General features: G+C 40.2%; 1 protein-coding gene across 1 annotated transcript; it reads left to right on the plus strand.

Annotated features, from left to right (window-relative positions):
* Positions 1–11,473: 11,473 nt before the first annotated feature.
* LOC140233124 (Fanconi anemia core complex-associated protein 24-like) lies at positions 11,474–16,718 on the plus strand. Its single transcript, XM_072313239.1, has 5 exons — positions 11,474–11,608; positions 12,395–12,529; positions 13,245–13,397; positions 14,167–14,343; positions 15,977–16,718. Exons 1-5 carry the CDS (start codon positions 11,528–11,530, stop codon positions 16,055–16,057), a joined length of 627 nt encoding a protein of 208 aa, XP_072169340.1. The 5' UTR covers positions 11,474–11,527; the 3' UTR covers positions 16,058–16,718.
* Positions 16,719–20,968: the final 4,250 nt, after the last annotated feature.

Consider the following 20,968-nt stretch of genomic DNA (forward strand, 5'->3'; position numbering starts at 1 on the left):
ATCCAACCAAACTTTCGCGGCGCTGAGATCGACTAGGCAGAGTACGAATCACGTGTCAAAATAACCCGCGAAATAGTTGTCAATTTGATAATTATCCTAACTTATATTTGTTAGTAAATTTAAAAATTCTATTTTTGCTTAATATTAATAGTTATACAAATTTTACAAATTTCATGTTTTTATTTAAAAAAATTAGTTATAAAAGTATTTTTATTACGGTTTAAAAGAGAGAAAAAATCAACTTATGCAGACACTCTGCAGAATTTCCGTAACTTTACGCGCGCCACTTGTAAATGAATACATGTACAAGTATTGTATTGAAGCTCTTTTAGCAGCCTAACTAAACCCAGTTTACTTAGTACATCGAAGAGTATAATAGAAGCTACATAGGCCAAGGGCCTAGATACCCTAGCTATGTAACTAACTAAGCCTTGGATAGAGATCAGACTCAGAGTCAGAGCAAAGATTCAAAGTCAAGCAAGTATTGTAAGAGGAACGGTAAGTCAAACTCTCAGACTGTCCTTAACATGGGATTGAATTTACTGCCCTGCTTTTTTAGTATTAAGCACTGCACAATATCAAATATAAATTTTAAATTTAATTCAAATCACCAAACAGCTGCTTAATTAGTAATGACTAATGTAGCCATTTAGGCAGTCTATCACTTTATTGACCGAGTAGTATTTATTGTTGCATGTCCTTGATGTATTTAGATTTTAAAGTAATTGCAATTGTGGACCCCGAGAACCTATCTATACCTGATCTCACGATCTCCCCCATGCCACGCAGTCAGATGTGCATGCATTGTTCCTTCACAATAACATGCAAACTTGGAAAAAGTGGAATTTGTCATTGTTGTCTTTTATATGTTCATGTTCTCAGTCATGCATGACATTTGTCAACATAGTATCAATGGAAAGAAGAAGAATTCGTCTTTCCTTCCATCAACCAACACTGCGCTTTCCACAGCTGACAGTGTAACTTTGTTAGCCCTCCAAAGTTGGATTACCTTTCTTTCTTTTTTTTTTTTTTAGATGCCTGTAGACAAACAAAAGAAATGTGCTCTGTGTTAGCATGGTTAGTGTTACACATAAAATATAGAATGGGGATAGGCAAGCGCTTCACAAGTTCACATTTTAGTGGTCAATTCCTTCTCTCTGCAACACACCGTTTCCAAGGAACAATAAACCAGGATGCTACATAACTTTTTTTTTTTTTTTTTTTTTTTTTTTTACCACATGCCTGGTCCGGCAAGCAGATTTTCAAATTGTTGCAGAACACTCGCCCGAACATGAATTTTACTTGCCCGAAAAGAAAGTCCAAAGATCAGAAAATGATATAGAAAATCACTTGTTAAGTCAAGGGCTTGATAAAAAAACAATCATTGAATAAACAGCACATGTGCAGAGTGTTAAACAAACTTGGTTCAATAGAATGTTGGATTGGTGAGACTTCTTCCTGTGAGTGTAAGTGTTGGGAAGTAAAAATGGCTTCAAAATGTTTTGCTTGACACTTGCAAACACTTGCCTGACTTTGATTTTTACTTGCCCTGGGCAATCAGGCAAGTGCTATATAGCACCCTGAATAAACCTTATTTTCCTTTTGGAACCACAAACCTCCAGAAAAAGGAACCTTTTTTATCGTATGAATCAGGAACCTTTGAAACAAAATTTATGTAATTTGTGATTTTTGGATTAACAAAACTTTCTACCTATTTCATCTTCGAAAATTTAAACTCTGGAATAATAAATCTTGGGAACTCAACATCAAACTTTTGGAATAACAAACCTCCGGAATATTACAAACCTGTGGAATATGTAAACAAACTGTATGCAAATCCTAAAGCATATTTTTTTTTTTATGCTTTTTAATACTAGGCATGAAAGTACAAAATATACTAAATATCTCTCTTTTAGAATAAATACAAAATTGATGAGATAGCATTGCATTTAAGAGTGCTTTTCAGTGTATGATGAGTCTTCAATAAGACATACAACTGTACAGTAAATCGTAGTTTGCTGCTTTTCATCATAATGCATATACTGCATTTGCTCGGTTAAAGTGAAATTGATATGCATTACAACTATTAGGAAAACTGCCAGTCCTGAAAACTTTGTTATAATGAGAGTGGGCACTATACTCGTATCTTTTGTAATTGGCTTTCTACAAAGATGAGGCAAGGACACAAAGTAGTTATGTCACTAGTAACCTTTACTGGTGTACACTATCGGTGTGGTTAAGTTTTCCATTCACAGTTTTCACCGTAGTCTGTAGTACGATCTATCGATTCTATGCATTCTAGCTGAACAGCATACTATGTGTGAAATATTGAAAGATATGGGATAGAATATAGAACTGAGGCCTGAACTATTGTAATTTTGTCAAAGTTAGTGCGTTAACCTTCCTTTTGTCCCTTCAAGGTCAATGACAGTGGAACCCTGCAGAGAAATTCACATGCTTGAAGGAAGATGAAATGATTGTTGATTTTTTTTTAAAGATACAGTGTATTATGAACTTGCACTGACAAACTTATGAAGTTCAAAGTTACAGTAGAAATCAAGAGCTCATGTGTGTACAAACCTATCAATGCATGTTGTCCTACATCTTACAAAATGAGGTGGGGTATTAATGTGATTGTGACAGATGTCTTTCAGAGTCTCATAATGTTTGTCAATCTTCTTGTATGAGATCAAACTTGCTGATGGAATGTAATTTCCTCTTTTAGTAGAACCACTGCTTCCATGTATACCTGTAGATTGTGTAAGGCTCGGGTTCTCTCAGCTCTCTAGCACTCATCACACGTACACCAACAGCAGACTAGAGCAGCACACACGTGGTACCTGGAAGGAGTCCCCTGGCTAACTAACTTGTAGCCAGTTTATTCTTCGTAATTTAGCATGAGTTCACATGAAAATCCAGGTTGTAACATGAATATTCATATACAGAATCAACATAACAAAACATGCAAATAAGGAAACAAAGGTTACAGCTAAATATTCATAATATGTAAATGATGTGTAGGCTTGGGTGATTTTGGCATGTTTTCAGTATTACAGGGACCAATGGATGTGAAGTGAAAAGAGCGGGAAAATGTCATGTGATATGTGGTGTGTCTGTGATAGGTGGGGTGCGTGGATGCATGTGGATGTGAATATGTATGTAGTGTGGGTTGATGTATTGGTGAGTAGAGGGGTGGTACATGTTATAACAGAAGGGGGAAACACTGATAATAAATGGTTCAAAATAAGTCCCTACAAATCAGTCTTCCTCTTACAAAATAAAATGTCCTCATTTTCTTATACCTTTTTTTTTTTTTTTTTCCAAAAAAAATGAAATCAAACATATATCCTATTTTGTCAAACTGATCACACTGATCACATCAAAAACGCAATTCCTTCTTCTTTATATACTCCTTCCATCATCTCGAACTACTATTATTTCTTCTAAAATCAACTTTATCCACTGCGCTTACTCATCTTCTATCCTCCTTCCAAAATCACCAATCTACATACAATATATACTATAACACTAAACATCACTTTTCCCGTATAAATACACTTTCTCAGTCTATCTCCTACCCTAACCCAATTCATCACTTCCTTCTAATCTTCCTTCTTTCTATCCTAATCAAAATATACAGTAACATATATTCCTTCCTAACGACTATATTCTGTTAACAACAGTATATTCCATTTCTGTTCACAACAGTATATTCCATTTCTGTTCACAACCAATATTCTGTTTCTGTTAACAACACTACTTAATCCACTTTTACTAAATTACACACATATGTATTAAATTACCTCTCATAACTAATCAATTCTCTTTTCCGTACCCATTTTTCCATACTTCTTTCATCATATAAACACATCAAAATAATATCACCTTGTGTTATGCACTATACAAACACTGTGCTATACAAACACTATCAATTCATATACTATCATTTACTCTAATTTTAATTTGTTTATTTTTTTCCATCTATGTTACACCAGTTACCTTCCTGTGGCGTTTCTCATACTTATATAAATTTCAAAACCAAAAATAAAATCAATAGTTTTGGTTCATCTCTCTATATACACCCAAAATACAATTAATACTCTTCTCACTTTAATAGTGCTTTTCAAACACCATTAATCACTTACTGCCTTCAAAAACTAACTGCTAACAACTTTAACATAAACAAACTAATGCACCTTAATGTTCCTATTTTCTACCTTTTTTTTTCTTCAAACTTCATATTATCACAGTAATTACACTTTTGGCAAAATCTAACCAATCCTTCTGATAAATCCAAACATCTCACATTTCATAATCTCGAAATCTTTGCGGCCTATTAATCTGTCTACCATAACGAGTCTGGGTAACCTGTCTTTCCCTGGTTTCTCCCTGTGCTCGGGCTGCGGTTGGTTGGTGCGCTGTTTCACCAGATACCCGTTGCTGCAGTGTGGATTGCCCGATGTTGCCTTGGTGGTCGTCGATGTCCGGGCCGGTGGAGCTTTCCCGGGGTGGTTGTGGTGGGATGTTGCCTTGGTGATCGTCGACCTCCAGGCCGGTGGAGCTTTCCCGGGGAGGTTGTGGTCCCTGGTTGCAGTGGGCAAGGGGATGTGCTCGTCCCTCAGGGAGGTTGATCTGGCTGGGTCTGGGGTGCTGGATGTGCTGGTGGCGATGTACTCGTCCCTCAGGTAGGTTGATCTGGCCTGGTCTGAGGTGCTGGATGGGCTGGTGGTGCGTCTGCTGCCCCCTGGCCTGCTGGCGTGGTCGTTCAGCATCGTCTGGCTCAGCTCGAAGTCGAACCGGTTGGATTGGTGGCTGTGTGTTAGACTCTTCTGACCGTGACAAATGGTCAGAATCGTCTGCCGCCTGGTGATGAATGGATTGGTCATGGCGTTGATGTCGTGGAGCCGAGTCTGACCTAGGCTGTTGGTCAGTCTCGTCTCTGCCGGGGGGACCCTGGTGTTGACCTGCCGTCTGCTGATCATCTTGGGGCTGGAACTGGTCGGCTGGGTGAACCTGGCGTTGACCTGGAATCTGCTGATCGTCTCGGGGCTGGAACTGGTTAGCTGGAGTTGGGGTGATGGCTGACCATGGTACCTCTATCGAAGCAGGAAGTGAAGTATATGGTGGAGAGGAAATTGTGGGTCTCCTCTCTTCACTTACAGGTGGTGATGAGGCTGGGGTGCTATTTTGTTGCTTACTCTGGTCACCTGAAGGAGGATGTGACACTGGTGATCCTTTACTCTGTAGAAAGGCTCTGGATCGAAACAGTTTGAGTCTGTTGTGATGAACCAATTTCTTCCAATTTTGGTTGTGGATGTCGACTATCTTGTAGTCCAAGCTGTCTGGTGATGCTGCGATGATGCTGTATGGTCCTTTCCAGTTTGGCTCTAGTTTATGCCTTGCATTAACAGGATCGTGTAGCCAAACGAGATCTCCTGGTGCATACCTGATGGTTCTGGTAGATGTGTCGTAGTCTCTTTTCTGACGGTGTTGGGCTTTGTCTGCATTCTGCTGGGCATACTGAAAGGCCTTTTTCAGTCGCGAACATATGTCGGTGACATACTCGTGCTGTGAATCGTATGGTTGAGTCATAACTGGGCATGTGGTAGTGGCTGGGGTTCTTGCTTCACGCCCGTGCATGATGAAGTATGGCGTTAAACCAGTACTGGCATGGACACTGGTGTTGTATGCTAGTTGGAGTTGATGTATGTGCTTGTCCCAGTCTCCTCCTTGGCCTGCTATGTACTTTGCAAGTTGATCTTTTATCACTCGGTTCGCTCTTTCAACAATGCCAGCTCCTTGGGGGTGATATGGTGAGGACCGTGACTTCCGAATACCAAGCTTTTGGCAGAGATCCTGAACTACTCTGGCTTCAAACTGCCTTCCTTGGTCTGTGTGAAGAGATTCAGGAACTCCATGTTCTTTGACATACTCTTCAAACAGGATTTTGGCTACTGTCTGGGCTGTTTGGTCTCGCATGGGGTAGATGTTGGTGTACTTGCTGAAGTTGTCGACGACAACCAGTATGTAGCGGTAACCATTTCGTGAAGTTGGGAGTTCGGCAATGTCGGCAAAGACCATCTGAAGGGGGTGATCAGTCTTGATGTTCTGGAGTGGGGCTTTGTGTTTGGGATTTGGTTGTCGGATTGACTCGCAGGCGATGCATGCTTTGCAGTGGTTGCTTATGTCTCTGTGCATGAATGGCCAGTAGCATGTTGATTCTGCCCGATGTAGCGTGCGTTGGGTGCCAAAGTGTCCCGAGGATGGATTGCCATGGATCTCTTCCAAGACTTGAGGGACTAGAGACTCTGGTATAACTGCCTGTAGTGTAGTTGACCCTGAATTGTTTTGCCGTCTTCGATACAAGATGTCATTCTCTAAGACGAGACGTGGAAATTGCCACATGAGACGCCGTAAACGAGGGGTCTGTCGACGAACTTCTCTCACCGTTGGATGATGTCCGTCATTGATATACATGATTATTCTCTGAATATCCCGGTCATGTTGTTGTTGGTATTTCAAGTCAGCATAGTGGTTGTCGAGGATGAAGTTCTCTGGCCCTGTACTGGATGTCATTTGACTTGCCTGTGGTTGAGTCTCGTGTTGGTCTGGCGGATGTGTGGATGACTTTCGTGTGGAGGACCGTGTGTTTACCATACTGATGGCCTGTGGAGAGTGCTCTGGTAGGCGTGACATGGCATCTGCATTTTGATGTGCAGTGCCTTTCTGATGTGTAATGGTGAACTTGTAGGCATTCAGCTCAACTATCCATCTCGCTCTGCGCCCAGATGAGTCGTCCTGGATTGGGACCTTGTTGTAGCTCAAGAGGGGTCGATGGTCTGTGATGATGGTAAAGTCCTGGCCTCTGAGGTAATGTCTGAAATGACGAATTGCTGACACAATTGCCCAGAGTTCCCTGTCATAGGTAGACCATTTTCGTTGTGTCTCTGTCAGCTTCTGGCTGTAGTAGGCAACTACTCGATCCTTTCCCTCCTGCATCTGAGAAAGGACGGCTCCGACTGCGTCTTGGGAAGCATCGGTGGCTAAAATGAACTTTTCGCCAAAGTCGGGGTATGCAAGAAGTGGTGGACTTGTGAGGGCCAGTTTTAGGTGGTTAAAGGCATCTTCACACTCATCTGTCCAGATGAACTGCCTTCCTTTGTGGGTGAGATCTGTGAGAGGGGATGACACCTGAGCAAAACCAGAGATGAATCTACGATAGAATGATGCAAGTCCAAGAAATGATCTTACTTGAGTCGGATTTGTTGGTCGAGGCCATGTTGACACTTTCTTGGTGTTGGCTGGATCGGGTAGAACTCCTGTCTGGCTGATCACATGACCCAGGTATGTCACTTCCTTTTTGAAGAGCTGACACTTTGCCGGTTTTAGCTTGAGTCCTGCCTCTCTGAACCGTTGGAGAACTTCGCGGAGGTTCACAAGATGTTCCTCAAAGTTTCTGCCAAGAATGATACAATCATCCAGATACACCAAGCATGTAGACCAATGTAATCCATGGAGGACACGTTCCATCAGGCGTTGAAAGGTCATTGGTGCATTTACAAGTCCGAAAGGCATTACGTTGAAGTGATATAAGCCAGTGCCCGTGGTGAAAGCTGTCTTTTCCTTACTGTCAGGGTGTAGTTGGACCTGCCAGTATCCAGATGAGAGGTCGATGACGCTGAAGTAGGACGATGAGGACAAGGCATCGATAGAGTCGTCTTGGCGAGGGATTGGATGAGAATCTCGCACAGTGACTGCGTTCAGTGCTCTGTAGTCCACACAGAATCTGAAGGTGTTGTCCTTTTTCTTCACCATCACGATGGGGCTTGCCCATGGGCTGAAACTTTCCTCGATTATGCCTCGTCTGAGCAGATCATCAACTTGACGTTGAATTTCAAGTCTCATGGTGGGTGAAGTTCGGTATGCTCTTTGCCGCACTGGGTTGTTGGTTGAGGTTGTGATAGTGTGGTATGTCAAGTCTGTCTGTCCAATATCATCTGCCGAGGTGCTGAAAACGTCTGAGCATGAGTTAAGTAGACATTCAGCCTTTTCGTATTCCGCCTTGGTCAGGTCTGATTTGGTGAGCATTGATGAAGCTTGGAAAGTAGAGTTCGGTTGTGTGACTGCAACTACATCATTTACGACTTCGTACTCCTCTCCTTCCTCTCCTGTGATCGAATGGAATTGCCCAAGGTTGGTCTTAACTGGTATCTCTACCACATCTGGTGTTGGGTTTATCACTCTGATCAGGATGACACCGTCTTGTGGTCGAGATAAGGACCGCGCACCTGCTATGGAAAGATGCTCATGGATGGAGGGCTCAAAGATTCCATCGTAGTCTCCTGGGATGATGTCAGGCTGTGATGGTACCAGTCGGCCATGAACATGAGTCTCACTCATTCCAGGGAGGACTGCCTTCCCGATAAGCGAAACATTGCACGTCAATGGAGTTTGGTGTTGATGGCGATCGACGAGTGGAATACTCACATCTGGCATGGAGAATGTTGAGGTAAGGGTGGATATGCAGGCATTATGTTTTGACATGAAATCCCATCCAAGAATGCAGGGGTGAGTAATGTTCCTTGCAATAAAGAACAGATGTTTGATGGCTCTGTTTCCAAGATGTACAGTCGGTGAAATTATGCCAATGGTGTCGATGGCTTCGCCTGTGACTGATGACACTGAGGTTGCGGCCTTCTGCAATGGACTTCGTTGTCTCTCTGGAATTGAGTAGTAGAAGTCTGAACTTATCAGTGATATATGGGCACCAGTATCAAGAAAAGCCAAAATGTATGTGTTATCCACAATCGCTGGGATGTACGGAGGAGGAGATGAAGGATGACGTCTGCCTCGTGTGTCATCTACAGACATAGCGGATGGCTGGCATGCTGGATTTTGGGTTTGGGTCTGTTTGTTCTGTGTTGACGTAGTTGATGACTGACCCTCATCACCAACTACCAATCGTTTCCCTGGTCATCGAAGTGTACTCTTCGTGAAGGACTGTGGTTCATGCGAGGATACCGAGGCTCTGTTCTGTCTTGCCGATGTCTATCACCCTGTGATGACTGCCAGTGTGGTGCCCTGGAGTACTGTTCCCAGTATGAACTCTGTGATTGGTATCTGTCGGGGCTCGATGATCTTCTGTTCCCATCAGATCTGTGTCTAGATGGGCTTGACCTGGGTTGTGGACTCCAATGTTCGTTGAAATCTTGTCGTCTGTGGTGAGATGGAGGGGGACTTGGAGACCGATAACGATGATGGTGTGAGTGGTAATGCGAGGTTGGTGACCTGAAATGACTTTGATGTACTTGTCCTGGGCCGGGTGATCTTTGTGGGCTGGATGACCGAGCTGACTGGTACCACTGGTCATTGGGATATCTGTGTCTCGGTCTGGAATGTCGTTCAAAAGTGTGTGGCATGGTTGGTTGCTGGTGAGGACTTCTAGAACGATGAAGGCTGGATTTCAGTTGCAGTGTTTCCAGCTTGAGTTCAACTTCATCCAAACGCTGTAAAACTCTCTCAAGCTTTAGCAACATGTGATCCTCTTTCTCAGATGTGGATGCGACTACTTGGTCTGGCTGCAATGCTGTCTTGCCAATGCTACTTGCTCTTTCCACCCGTACAGCGATGTCAAGTGCGTTTTCAAATGTTGTCGCTCCCATTTCATGGATTTTAATTTGGAGTGCCTTGTCAATACCTGCCACAAATCGTCTGAACTTCTCACCCTCTTTGCCTGCAGCATCATAGTTTGGAAATGCTTCCTCTACCAGTGTGGTAATTGCGGCTGCAAACACTTCGAGGGATTCATTTCCCCGTCTCTTGCGTGCGTCAATGCATGATTTGAATGTTGTGAGATAATTGGTATTCCCAAAGACTGCTGCCAATTTCTTCTTTACTAGGTTGTAGTCTTTCTGATCTGAGCTTGGGATACTTTCCCACACAGTGAACGCTGCACCTGCCAATCTAGTTGGGAGCAGGAGATGAAGCTTGTTCTCTGACTGGGGAAGGACTTCAGCTGCGACTTCAAGTCTACGTACCCATTGCCCAAAGTTCTTTCCATCTTCTCCCGTGAAGACTTCGGGGAGATCAAGTTTGAATGTACTCATATCAAAAGTGTGCCAAATGAAGTAGGGAGACCAAAAATAGCTGTACTGTATCCAATGCTTTCAGTCTTACTGCACTTAAGGATGTCCACTCAACCTCATCACAAGTCTCGTACCAGAAGGTAAGTATTAGGAGAGTGCAACAAGAAGCGGGAAACCAGCATTCATACAGCAGAGAAAATGTAGTACAGTCTTCCAACTCATGCACCCAAAGGGTTAAAATTCCAGGGGGGAAACAACTCTGAATGGCTCACCTCTATCAAAATTCACTCTTGTGTCTATCCTCACAATGTGTTGCAGTGATGAGGTACTTGCCTTCAGGTATATACTGGGTGTTCTCAACTGCTGTAGAGTCACGGTGTAGACACAGTCATGCGAACTCCAAGCAGAGTAGAATTGATCCTTCCAGAATTCACAGTGAAAACACACTTCCGAAATATCACCACTTTGCTCAAAATTCTGCCAACTCCTGGCAAAAGTGAAGTAATTCACGATGAAGGGCGAATTTCAATCACAGCAGGATGGAGTATAAATTCAGTATAGGTGTGCTGAACTGCATCCAACAAAGTGCGATGAAAATCCTTCAAAGCTGAGCAAAATTCACATGAAGCACGGTAAAATGCCAAAAATCGAAGAAGGGTGAAAATATAGCCTCAAATTTGGCTATTAGTGGCTGCTGGTCAACGCTGCCTGTTTCTCTGGGGAAAAGAGCGCTAGAAAAACACACCGCTGCCACCAGTTGTAAGGCTCGGGTTCTCTCAGCTCTCTAGCACTCATCACACGTACACCAACAGCAGACTAGAGCAGCACACACGTGGTACCTGGAAGGAGTCCCCTGGCTAACTAACTTGTAGCCAGTTTATTCTTCGTAATTTAGCATGAGTTCACATGAAAATCCAGGTTGTAACATGAATATTCATATACAGAATCAACATAACAAAACATGCAAATAAGGAAACAAAGGTTACAGCTAAATATTCATAATATGTAAATGATGTGTAGGCTTGGGTGATTTTGGCATGTTTTCAGTATTACAGGGACCAATGGATGTGAAGTGAAAAGAGCGGGAAAATGTCACGTGATATGTGGTGTGTCTGTGATAGGTGGGGTGCGTGGATGCATGTGGATGTGAATATGTATGTAGTGTGGGTTGATGTATTGGTGAGTAGAGGGGTGGTACATGTTATAACAGAAGGGGGAAACACTGATAATAAATGGTTCAAAATAAGTCCCTACAATTGTATCTAGAGTCAGACAGTTGCGGAAAATCAGAAGTATGAAAATAAAGATAAATATAACAAAAAAATTTGACAGGAGATAAATATGTGATTTTGCATTGACAGTTTATGACAATTTGTCTTTCAGGAGAAATCACAGTAAAATGTCAGAGGATTTCCAGTCTCAGGTTCCTGCCACACCTGTTCATGACGGTGGAAGGGTGCCCCCAGGGTGTCTGGTCAGCAACCGCAGGTGGAATGGATCCCAATTCCACAAAGCTGCGCGAGGTAGTGATGTGGATCGACATAAGTTTACACTGCATTCTGAACTGGATGCTTGTCAAGATCTTACACTTTTCAGTGGAAACAGCCTTTCTAGACCCTACTGCAGAGCCATTCCAAAAGATAGTACAATATGTTGGGGGAAAAATAACTACACAGCCCTGTCACTGTACAGGCATCTATGTGGGCTAGGGGGGAAATAGTCCTATAAGACAGGGAGTGTTTGGATTTGTTCTCCTACCTGATTTAATACAGTATTGACATGGTTGAAAAAAAAGGAGAACATGCCAAGTACACCACTTTAAATACACTTGTAGATTTATACCAACAGTAAATAGATTCATTATCAATTTATGTCCAAAGCCCTTGTCCATCCTTTTCTTGAGTATGGTGTTGTGATTTGCATCCAAGGTCTAAAAATTGATGCTGAAAAGATTGAAAAGGTTCAAAAGAAGAACAGCAAAACTAGTCCTGCATCTCAAGCAGTTACCTTAATAGGCAAGACATGTAAGCCTTGGCAGTAGGAAGAGAGGTGCTATGATTGAAGTATCGTAATACAGTGCAAACAAAATGCAGATATTATAAACTTCTCAACACAAAGTAAAAATGTAGGTCCTTCAATTATCATCTATATATTTTTATATACTTTTCTGTTGCTTTATAAATGTACATGTCATTGATGGCTTCCAAAGTCAACAGAACTACAATATCTGATTTGCCCAAACTCCCTCTATTTCAGTTCCTTCAGCTATTGTGTTTATTGTTCTACAATTAACCATCACTGCAGCACAGATACAAGTTATATTTGAAGATGATCTTGGAGTAGCAGATTTCTACCCAACAAGTGAAATGGCAGTTGTCTACGTCTCTGAAAGTGACCTTGTTGCAGGAACAGCTTACCGGCGGAAGCTGGCAAAGCTGAGGAAGGTGTGTGCTTGTGGACTGAATGGATACTCTTGCATCCATCCAAAATGCCACTTGTTTAGACAAAATAGAAAGTAATGGATTTAACGCAGCAGTATACAGCCGATGTGATATAGGATACTGTATAAGTTGTTATTTTCGCGAGGGTTTATTTTTCGCGAATTTCGCGAACCACAGCTGGACCGCGAATTTAAGACCACACGAAATGTCATCATGTGCCAAGGTATAGTGCGCTTATGATGGGCTCTGTGTCAATTTGCCAAAACAACATCTCGCGTAAAAGTTTGTGCCCACCTCTATCGCGAAAATATCTGTACGCGAAAATAACAGCGTATACAGTAATCTACTGTAAACGAGAATGTTTTTGCGCGATCAATTTTTTCAGCTGAGCAGTTCAAAACAAATTCATTGGTTCTTGAATTTGCACTGTGCAATAGAGTTACCCCATTAAAAATGTGCAGATAAGCTTGTGAAGATTTAGAATTCACGCTAGTCAAAAGTAGTGCGAAATACTTGAAAATAAATGTACTGTGAAAATTTCCGTGATGACAGCAGTGACTTGCATTTGTAACTTTCTCAGAATCTATCCTGTTATGAACAGTCATTTCTCTTGGGGGGGGGGGGGGGGGAGCTGAAGCAGAAATGACAGTTACTTTCCCTTTAAAGGCATATCAATCAGAACAGGGAAAGCACTAATTTGCCTTGTCAATCACCCTAGGTGGAGAAACTGAAAGGAGTTGTGGTGGTTGAAAAAACCCCAATGACTGATCAGTACTACCTTGACCTGCAGAAGTTTGTTGTCCTGGAACTTGGAATGGTGATTCTTCCCATCTCGAACCAAACGGAGGCAGCAGGCCTCTTGGCTAGGATGGTGAGTTTGTGATAACCAGTCTTCAGTGCTGAGCTCAATCTGAAAAGGGATAGTATTTCTGTACATGACACCATGGCCTTTGGTATTCACAGTCTTGATTACAAAAAAATCATCTTTGCATCAGCTCAGTGTCACATTTAGGGGTATTATTTACCATTGCAGATGAAACAAAAACCTAGTTTTAGTGCTTCAAAATATTTCTAAAATGTGAGTTAGGAATAGAAACGACCAATGTAAAAATTTTAATCAGTATAATTAATAATGTTAAGTATTGTATACAAAATGTGAACAATAGTTATAATAAAAATGTTTATATACTATTTACAGTTATGGTTTATATCTTCTTATATTTTAGGCTTTATTGCAACATTTCTACATGGTAGGATGTTTTGTGATACAACTGACCTAGACATATGCATCAAATGTGATACCTCAAAAACCTTTTTTAAATCACTGCTCCCAATGGTAAACAATACCTTTAACTCTCTGTCCCTTGAGAAACCTTAAAGCATTAACACATTTCAAACAAAGAAATGTTGCAAGGGGCATTCTCAAGTTGTATGTCTCATGTGGTATGTACACTACACTTCTGTTACAATGGACATGGTTATAAAGAAATTCCCTATACAACAACGTAAAAATTCAGGTCCCAAAAGTATTGGCTGTATATATTTGTATATATTTGCTCTCAAATACACGTTCATAATGTAAATGTCATGTGGACACATGACGGGTGGACCCATTTAACAATGTTTGCTCACTTCCTCAGGTCCTGGATGAGCAAAAGCCTCACCCCAACCCGTTCCTCATCCGAAGGAAAACCCAGTCCATCGACAGCAGTCTCCTCGTGACCATGCAGACGATTCCCAAGCTGGGCGCGGTCAAGGCCAAGCGTCTCCTGCAGAAATTTGGCAGCATCAAGAATATAACTGAGGCCTCGGTGGAGGCAAGTGTTGTATATATACATCCATAGAACCTATGTGATGGGAGCATTAGGAAATATCCCCTTTGCCATCCCATTCTCCTTGTTGCCAGTCTTCTTCTTTTAAGTTGATTTGATATTAATTCTAACCTTATAGCTTTAGCAGTAAAAATAAAAACTCTGACAAGTAAAGAAACCATTGATTTGATTGTGTAAGTTGAAATTCATGGAAATCAAGGGGGCGTGGTGGCATAGTGGATAAGACTCCCGACTCCCAATCGGAGGAGCTGAGTTCGAATTCCGCCCAGTGCTTACATCCTTAGACAGGATGTTTTTACCCACCATGTCTCTCTCGACTCGGGTGTATAAATGGGTACCTGGCAACAAGGGGGGAATAATGATAGCAGGGCTCTCTGGTAGAGCAGTGGCAACACTGAAGAGGCTACCCAGGGTAAAGAAGACCTTATCATTATTATTATCATTATCTTGTGAAGCATATATGATATGAAAGTTATGTTTCAACAAGAATTTTGCTTTTTCTTTATACTACATATTTATTGTAAATTTATTCATATTCAGTCTCCCGCGTCTAGGTCAAATCCAAAGAGATCAGAGAAACCTTTGTGATTTCCATGAATTTCAACTTACACAATCAATTCAACTTCTGGTTAGATTTCTTCTTGAGTACAATTTTTCTTTGACCTAATCATTTTTTCAGCTTTTGTGGGGTAGACTATTTTTTTTTCCATTCATGTGAGCCCTCTGCTCAAATAAGGTATTCTGATGTTTTGAACTGTTTATTATCTGCCATTTATCCAGAGTTTTGGTTCCTTTTGAAACCCACAGTCCGCTTGTAGTCAAACATGGCAAGAATAATTGTAAAAAGCAGGGGATGCAGAGGATACATCAATTGGTCAAAGTTCTTGGTACAAGTTCTCTCATTGGGATATGATAGAAAGATAATGTTTCCAAATTTCCATCAAAATTTAACAGAAAAATGGTATTTTTGCCAAACTTGGCAGTTTCCCTTTTTCTGTGGTAGGGTATGAAGAATTATTTCAGAGCTCATTGATAAGTTTGTTTGGATTTATGCACTTCAAAAAAGACTGTCTAATTATTATTATTCAAAATTTGCATATGTCAGACCAATATATGAAAAGTGCATTTTAGTTTCATCATTTCAATAGAATTATAGCATACATTGAAGCTTGTATTCATATCCTAATTGGTTCAAGTAATGCAGAGTGTATTGTAAGTTATACATAGCGGCAGGGTGTAGAGACCTACCAGGTATTCCTGTAGAACTAATAATTTTATGATTTTTGTTAGCTTTTTTTTTTTGGGGGGGGGGGGTGGAGGGATAAGGGAAAGATAAGATACATGTATGTTCATTGTCTTCAAACTGCATTGGATCAGATTCTAACCAACTTTGTCAATAATTGCTGTTAAATGTAAGTAAAAGATGCTTGGTTGTCCTTTTCCAGATGCAAACAGGACAAATATTTTGACATCTGACTTTCTGACATTCAAAGAGACAAAGTATCACTTATAATGTTTCCCTAAATGTGTGTAAATTTCCTTTGAGCTGTTGCTTGTCTGATTAGTTCTCCTTTGATCACGTAATAATTACATAATTTTCAATCCTTTGTTCATCCAGGAACTTGCATCTGTAATTGGCACAGCGAATGCGAGGCATGTCAAGAACTTCCTGACAACCAAAGTGACATTAAAGAGATGACGTAACCCATTTTTGCATCCTGTGGAGACCATCGTGATGAGATCTTAATTTCGAGAGTTGAAAACCGATGCTGCACAGTGTGAACGTCCCTTCTCTACAGAGCGCTTCCACTGGGGGACAAGTCTTCTGGCGTATGACATGTTAGCCAAGCTGAAACTGCCGACGATTGCAACCAGTAATTTTGTCTGATGGTCTGTTAGAGATCGATGGAATGCAACCTGCTTCCAGTGCGCAAGAATTACTGACCACTTTACTGGCCTCCTGCCCACGCCCTGTGAGGAATGGTGTGGACTCCTTTTCATGCACAATTCTGTGGTATCTGCAGTAAACCGGAGTTGACTGCAAAGTTTTCAAATCTTCAAAATGGAAGAATCTTGGTGGATAACATTGGTGTTGTGAGACTTTCGAGAAATCTAATCAAAGATTTTGACAACATTTAGGAACAACGCCATCTATGGACTCCTTTAACTGGAATTGGGACCATGGACAAGCAAAGATGTCTTGAGACGGATGTCATGGATATTCCTTCTCTTAAAATAAAAAGATAACAGCTATTTAGAAGACAATATTAATGTAAGCATTGTGTTTCGTTCAATGTTAATGAAAGCATTGTGTTTCGTTCAATGTTAATGAAATCAGTTATGTGATGTACACTGCTGCTTGATTTTCTTGAGACACTCCATGCTGAATCTGTCTTGACTTGAAATAGAGCGAAGCCAAACAAATGGAACAGCGGAATACTATATAGGCTACTCCCAATATAACAAAGTCCCCGTGACCAGCAGTTTTCTTTCATTGTATTGAAATTGCATGATAGTCAAATGATAAAGCATATAAAGATATATAGATGCTGATTTTGGGACCTGAATTTTTACTTTGTTGTAACAATAATATCATTATTACCGTGTTTGAAAGAACAGGAATGCACCGTAGTTCTAAAATTTCCTGTTTTCACAAGAATAATAGTCACAAATGTAAAATTGCAAGTCGAATGATAATTTTATTATAGTGGGTATTATTTAGGACTTTTTCCTGAAGACATGGTTATTAGATTCAATGACATGTGAAAATCTCATTTTGTTAGAGCTCTAGATCTAGGAGATATAATCACTTTTAATTATGCCCCTAATTTCCTGCTGAATGTGTGATGCTAGGCATTTGTATTCAAGTATCACTGGAAATCACTGTTGTGATGATACATATTGTACGTCAAGTGTAGTTGAACTTCTCTCAAGCAATCTGTAAAAGAAGCTGCAACACTTATATAATGATTTATTATGTTGTTTTGGCCATGTTTTGGTGTATCTGAGATTATTATTTAACCCTATTCTAACTGGGCTATTTGAGACCAAGTTTTTACTGGGGGGGGGGGGGTCAATTTGACCCCCCCTTCAGATCTCGGCCGCCGATCGCGCGATCGCCGCAAAATTTTGCCTGAACATAGAGCCGAATGTCAACTACAAGATTACATGGTCATACAATAGAAAAATTTTGATTTCATATTTTTTAATAAATTAATTATGCAAATTAACACATGAAATCATATTTTCACCTATAACTCCATCAAAAAGACTGAAGGATTATTAAATTTTTGTGTCAAAGTTCCTCAAGACACATCAAACAATTTTCTTGTAAAAAAATAGCGCAATCAAAATCATTTTCTTTTGTTTTTTATTGTTTTGTTAATTTCTTATGTATTTTATTGTTTTTTCGATCTTTTGTTTTCTATTGTTTTTTTGCCAAAATTTGTTGGAGGCACTTTTTCAAGCTTATCTACATTAGAATTGATTTATTTCAGTGGCTAAAAGTTGAAATAATCTAATTTATATCAATTAAACAAAAAACCACAGTTTGCATTGGATTTGCACACGAAATCATGAATTTGAGCGGTTTTCGGGTTGACATGCATATGCAAAACATTGCATAACTTCAGAACAGTATATCCGAACATCGCAAATTTGGTCTCAAAATATGCGGGAGACTCAAATGAAAAAAGTCGTGAAACGACGCGGCAAAATCTTTGCGCGTTGCGAAATCGTGGCGCGAAACGTCGAGGGGGGGGGGGGTCAATTTGACCCCCCCAGTTAGAATAGGGTTAAGTCTGCAGGACAGCTACACAATCAGACATGTGGAGACTTTTAAGTCATGACTTGGGGTTTTCCAAGCCCTCTTGATGTTATTAGATCTGGAGTATATCCCACAATTAGCCCACAGAGGGCGCTATGCCATCACTCATGGCAGTAATGATATATACTTTAAGTGTACACAATGAACAATCTGTTCAAAAGTTATTGATATTAAAGGGATGGGTATAGTATTGGTTGAGGTGAGGATTCAGCTTTTAACTTTTTGCAAGATACCGAGAAACAACTTTATGAAGTAATTTAGGCCATACAATTCTAAGAGGAATAAAAAGTTTATTTGATGAATACTTGTTTTGATATGGCTGAGACATCCAAAAACAAAGTAAAACAAAGCAATCCCGCCTTTTATTAGGATGTCTCAGCTATATCAAAACCAATTTTTGTAAAATAAACTTTGAATTCCTCTTAATATTATTATACACTCTTCCATATTTTATAAGAGGTTTCTCATCTAAAAAAAAAAAAAAAAAAAAAATCATTGTCAAAAATGTTGGAGCTCCATATCAACTGAAACTGTACCATCCCTTTAATAGTATCAGTGCCAGCATTACTGGATGAGAAAACTGTGACGGTTTATGACGTCACTGCTGGACAATGATATAAGGCAAACATTAAGAAAATGTAACACATTTTAATTTTTCTTGCATAATGAAAGCACTTGACTTGCTTCTTTCAGAAAGCAGGGTAAATATTATTCCCCTTAAACATATATCAGTAACACGTTGAGGGAGTGTGTGAAATTTTGCCAGTTGACAACTTGCAAATGTTGATACTACGTAGGGAAAATCATCCAGATGTTTCGAGTTCCATGCTTTGCACTCAGGCAAAAGATAAATGTTAATATCGAGTAGCAGTGTGACATGTAAACAGTGAGGTGATAGTGCCTACGGCAAATTGATTTTTTTGTTTTTTGTTTTTGTTTTTAGAGAAATGTGGAAGCAATAACACAGCCACACAGAGTTACACACAGAGTTATTTTTGTAGTGTTTACCTGTCAAATAGCCTAGCCGAACACACAGCCAGACACTTGTTCCAAGGTGCAGTGGTCAAAGGTTAGTTATGTACAGTGTATCGTGCTTGTTGTGGTAAACAGCATAGGACTCTTCTGCATGATATGACTTTCTGAGTAGTGGGGGGAGGGAGCACTACAACTTGACTGATATTGATGATGACTCTTTTTTTGGCTGCTGAACGTAATTCTTAAGCAGTTTCATTATTTGCTATGAACAGTTTAAAGCAAAAAAAAAAGGAAATGACAGACATGTACCAAATAGCAATACATGTATCTTTCAGTTTGAATAGATTTTTATTACAGGCGACCCCTGTGTCTTCGAGACCAAAAGTTTTCTTCTGTTACATCCGATCGGTAAAGTACACCAAGATAGATAATTTTGGGACATGAATTTTACAGTGTTGTAACGAAAATTTTGTTTTAACCGTGTTTATTATAACGGGAGTGCACTGTATATGCAATTAGTCCTTCAATAAAGATGACAACTTCTTCATTTTGAACAGGTTGTTTTGTTTAGTTTTTTATTACACATACCTGGTACCTGTACTTACTGACAACATAATGATCGTTTATTGACTACTCACCATACTATGAATTGCAGTACATATGTCGAAAGTCGTTTGACAGGTATGTACTCTGTAAATCAAACGCTGCTTTCATTTTACCGATAAGGCTTTTGTCAAGTGCGTGACATCATAAAATATGCCTACCATACATTGGCATTGGAAGGGTAACATTAGATAGCTGTGAACAAAGTTTGTCAAATGTTGATGTACAATACTGTGTGGATTTGGTTATACAGTACAAACTCTGCTAATGCTAGTGTTAATGCTAATGCTAATAGAGCAACTTTCAAAATAAGAATTACAGTGGAAAAGTATTGTAGATCGTATAGCCAAGTGCAGTTATATTGTAGGTTTCCGGTCATCCACTGTTAGTGCTTGTCATGAATTCATGAAACACAAACAAACAAACAAACAGACCACCAAAAACCCCATGATCTTGATGTGATAAAATTTTAATTCTAATAACCAGGATCGTTTTTCGTACAGATTAAGTCGATCTTGAAAGTTAAGATCAAAATGTTATGGTACGCTGTGTGTGTATTCAATATTATTCTAGGTTCTTAATATTTTGGAAATTTTTCATGCAGCCATTACAAAATACAAAAATAAGTGACAAAGGAATTGTTCTGTTAATTTTGATAACAATTTGGAGTAACTCTCAAAGGCTGTGAAAACTGAACAGGGAAACCAGTGGCATACCATAATTTTAGGTAGATCTTAGCTTTTAAGATTGACTTCAATTCTTTGTGAAACACTCCGAGGGTTTGATCAGATGATAGATTCTAGTCTAGTCAATTCTAGTCTTCCGCTTATTTTTGTTTTTATTATCATGATCATTGCTATCATTATTAATTTTGTCATCAGTGGAAGTCGTTTAGTACATTGTACATGTAGTACACTGGAGTTGTAGCACTAAAGTTTCTTCTACCACTGCTGCTGCTACTATACTACTACCACTACCACTACCAGTGGCAGATTCAGAAGGGGGTGCACTGCTCCGTGCGTGCGCCCCCTCTTTACTAGTTGTTACAACAAAAGAAATAGAAAAGAAAAAATGAGATGAACCCCGGGAGTAGCACCAGAAATGTTGTGTGCCCCCCTGCCTTTAGGGAATTCCTGGATCCTCCCTTGACTACTACTACAAATACTTCTGCTGTTAGTGTTGCTACTCATTATCACCGTCCTTATT

The sequence above is a fragment of the Diadema setosum genome, chromosome 9, assembly GCF_964275005.1.
Source record: "Diadema setosum chromosome 9, eeDiaSeto1, whole genome shotgun sequence".
Lineage (NCBI taxonomy): Eukaryota > Metazoa > Echinodermata > Echinoidea > Diadematoida > Diadematidae > Diadema > Diadema setosum.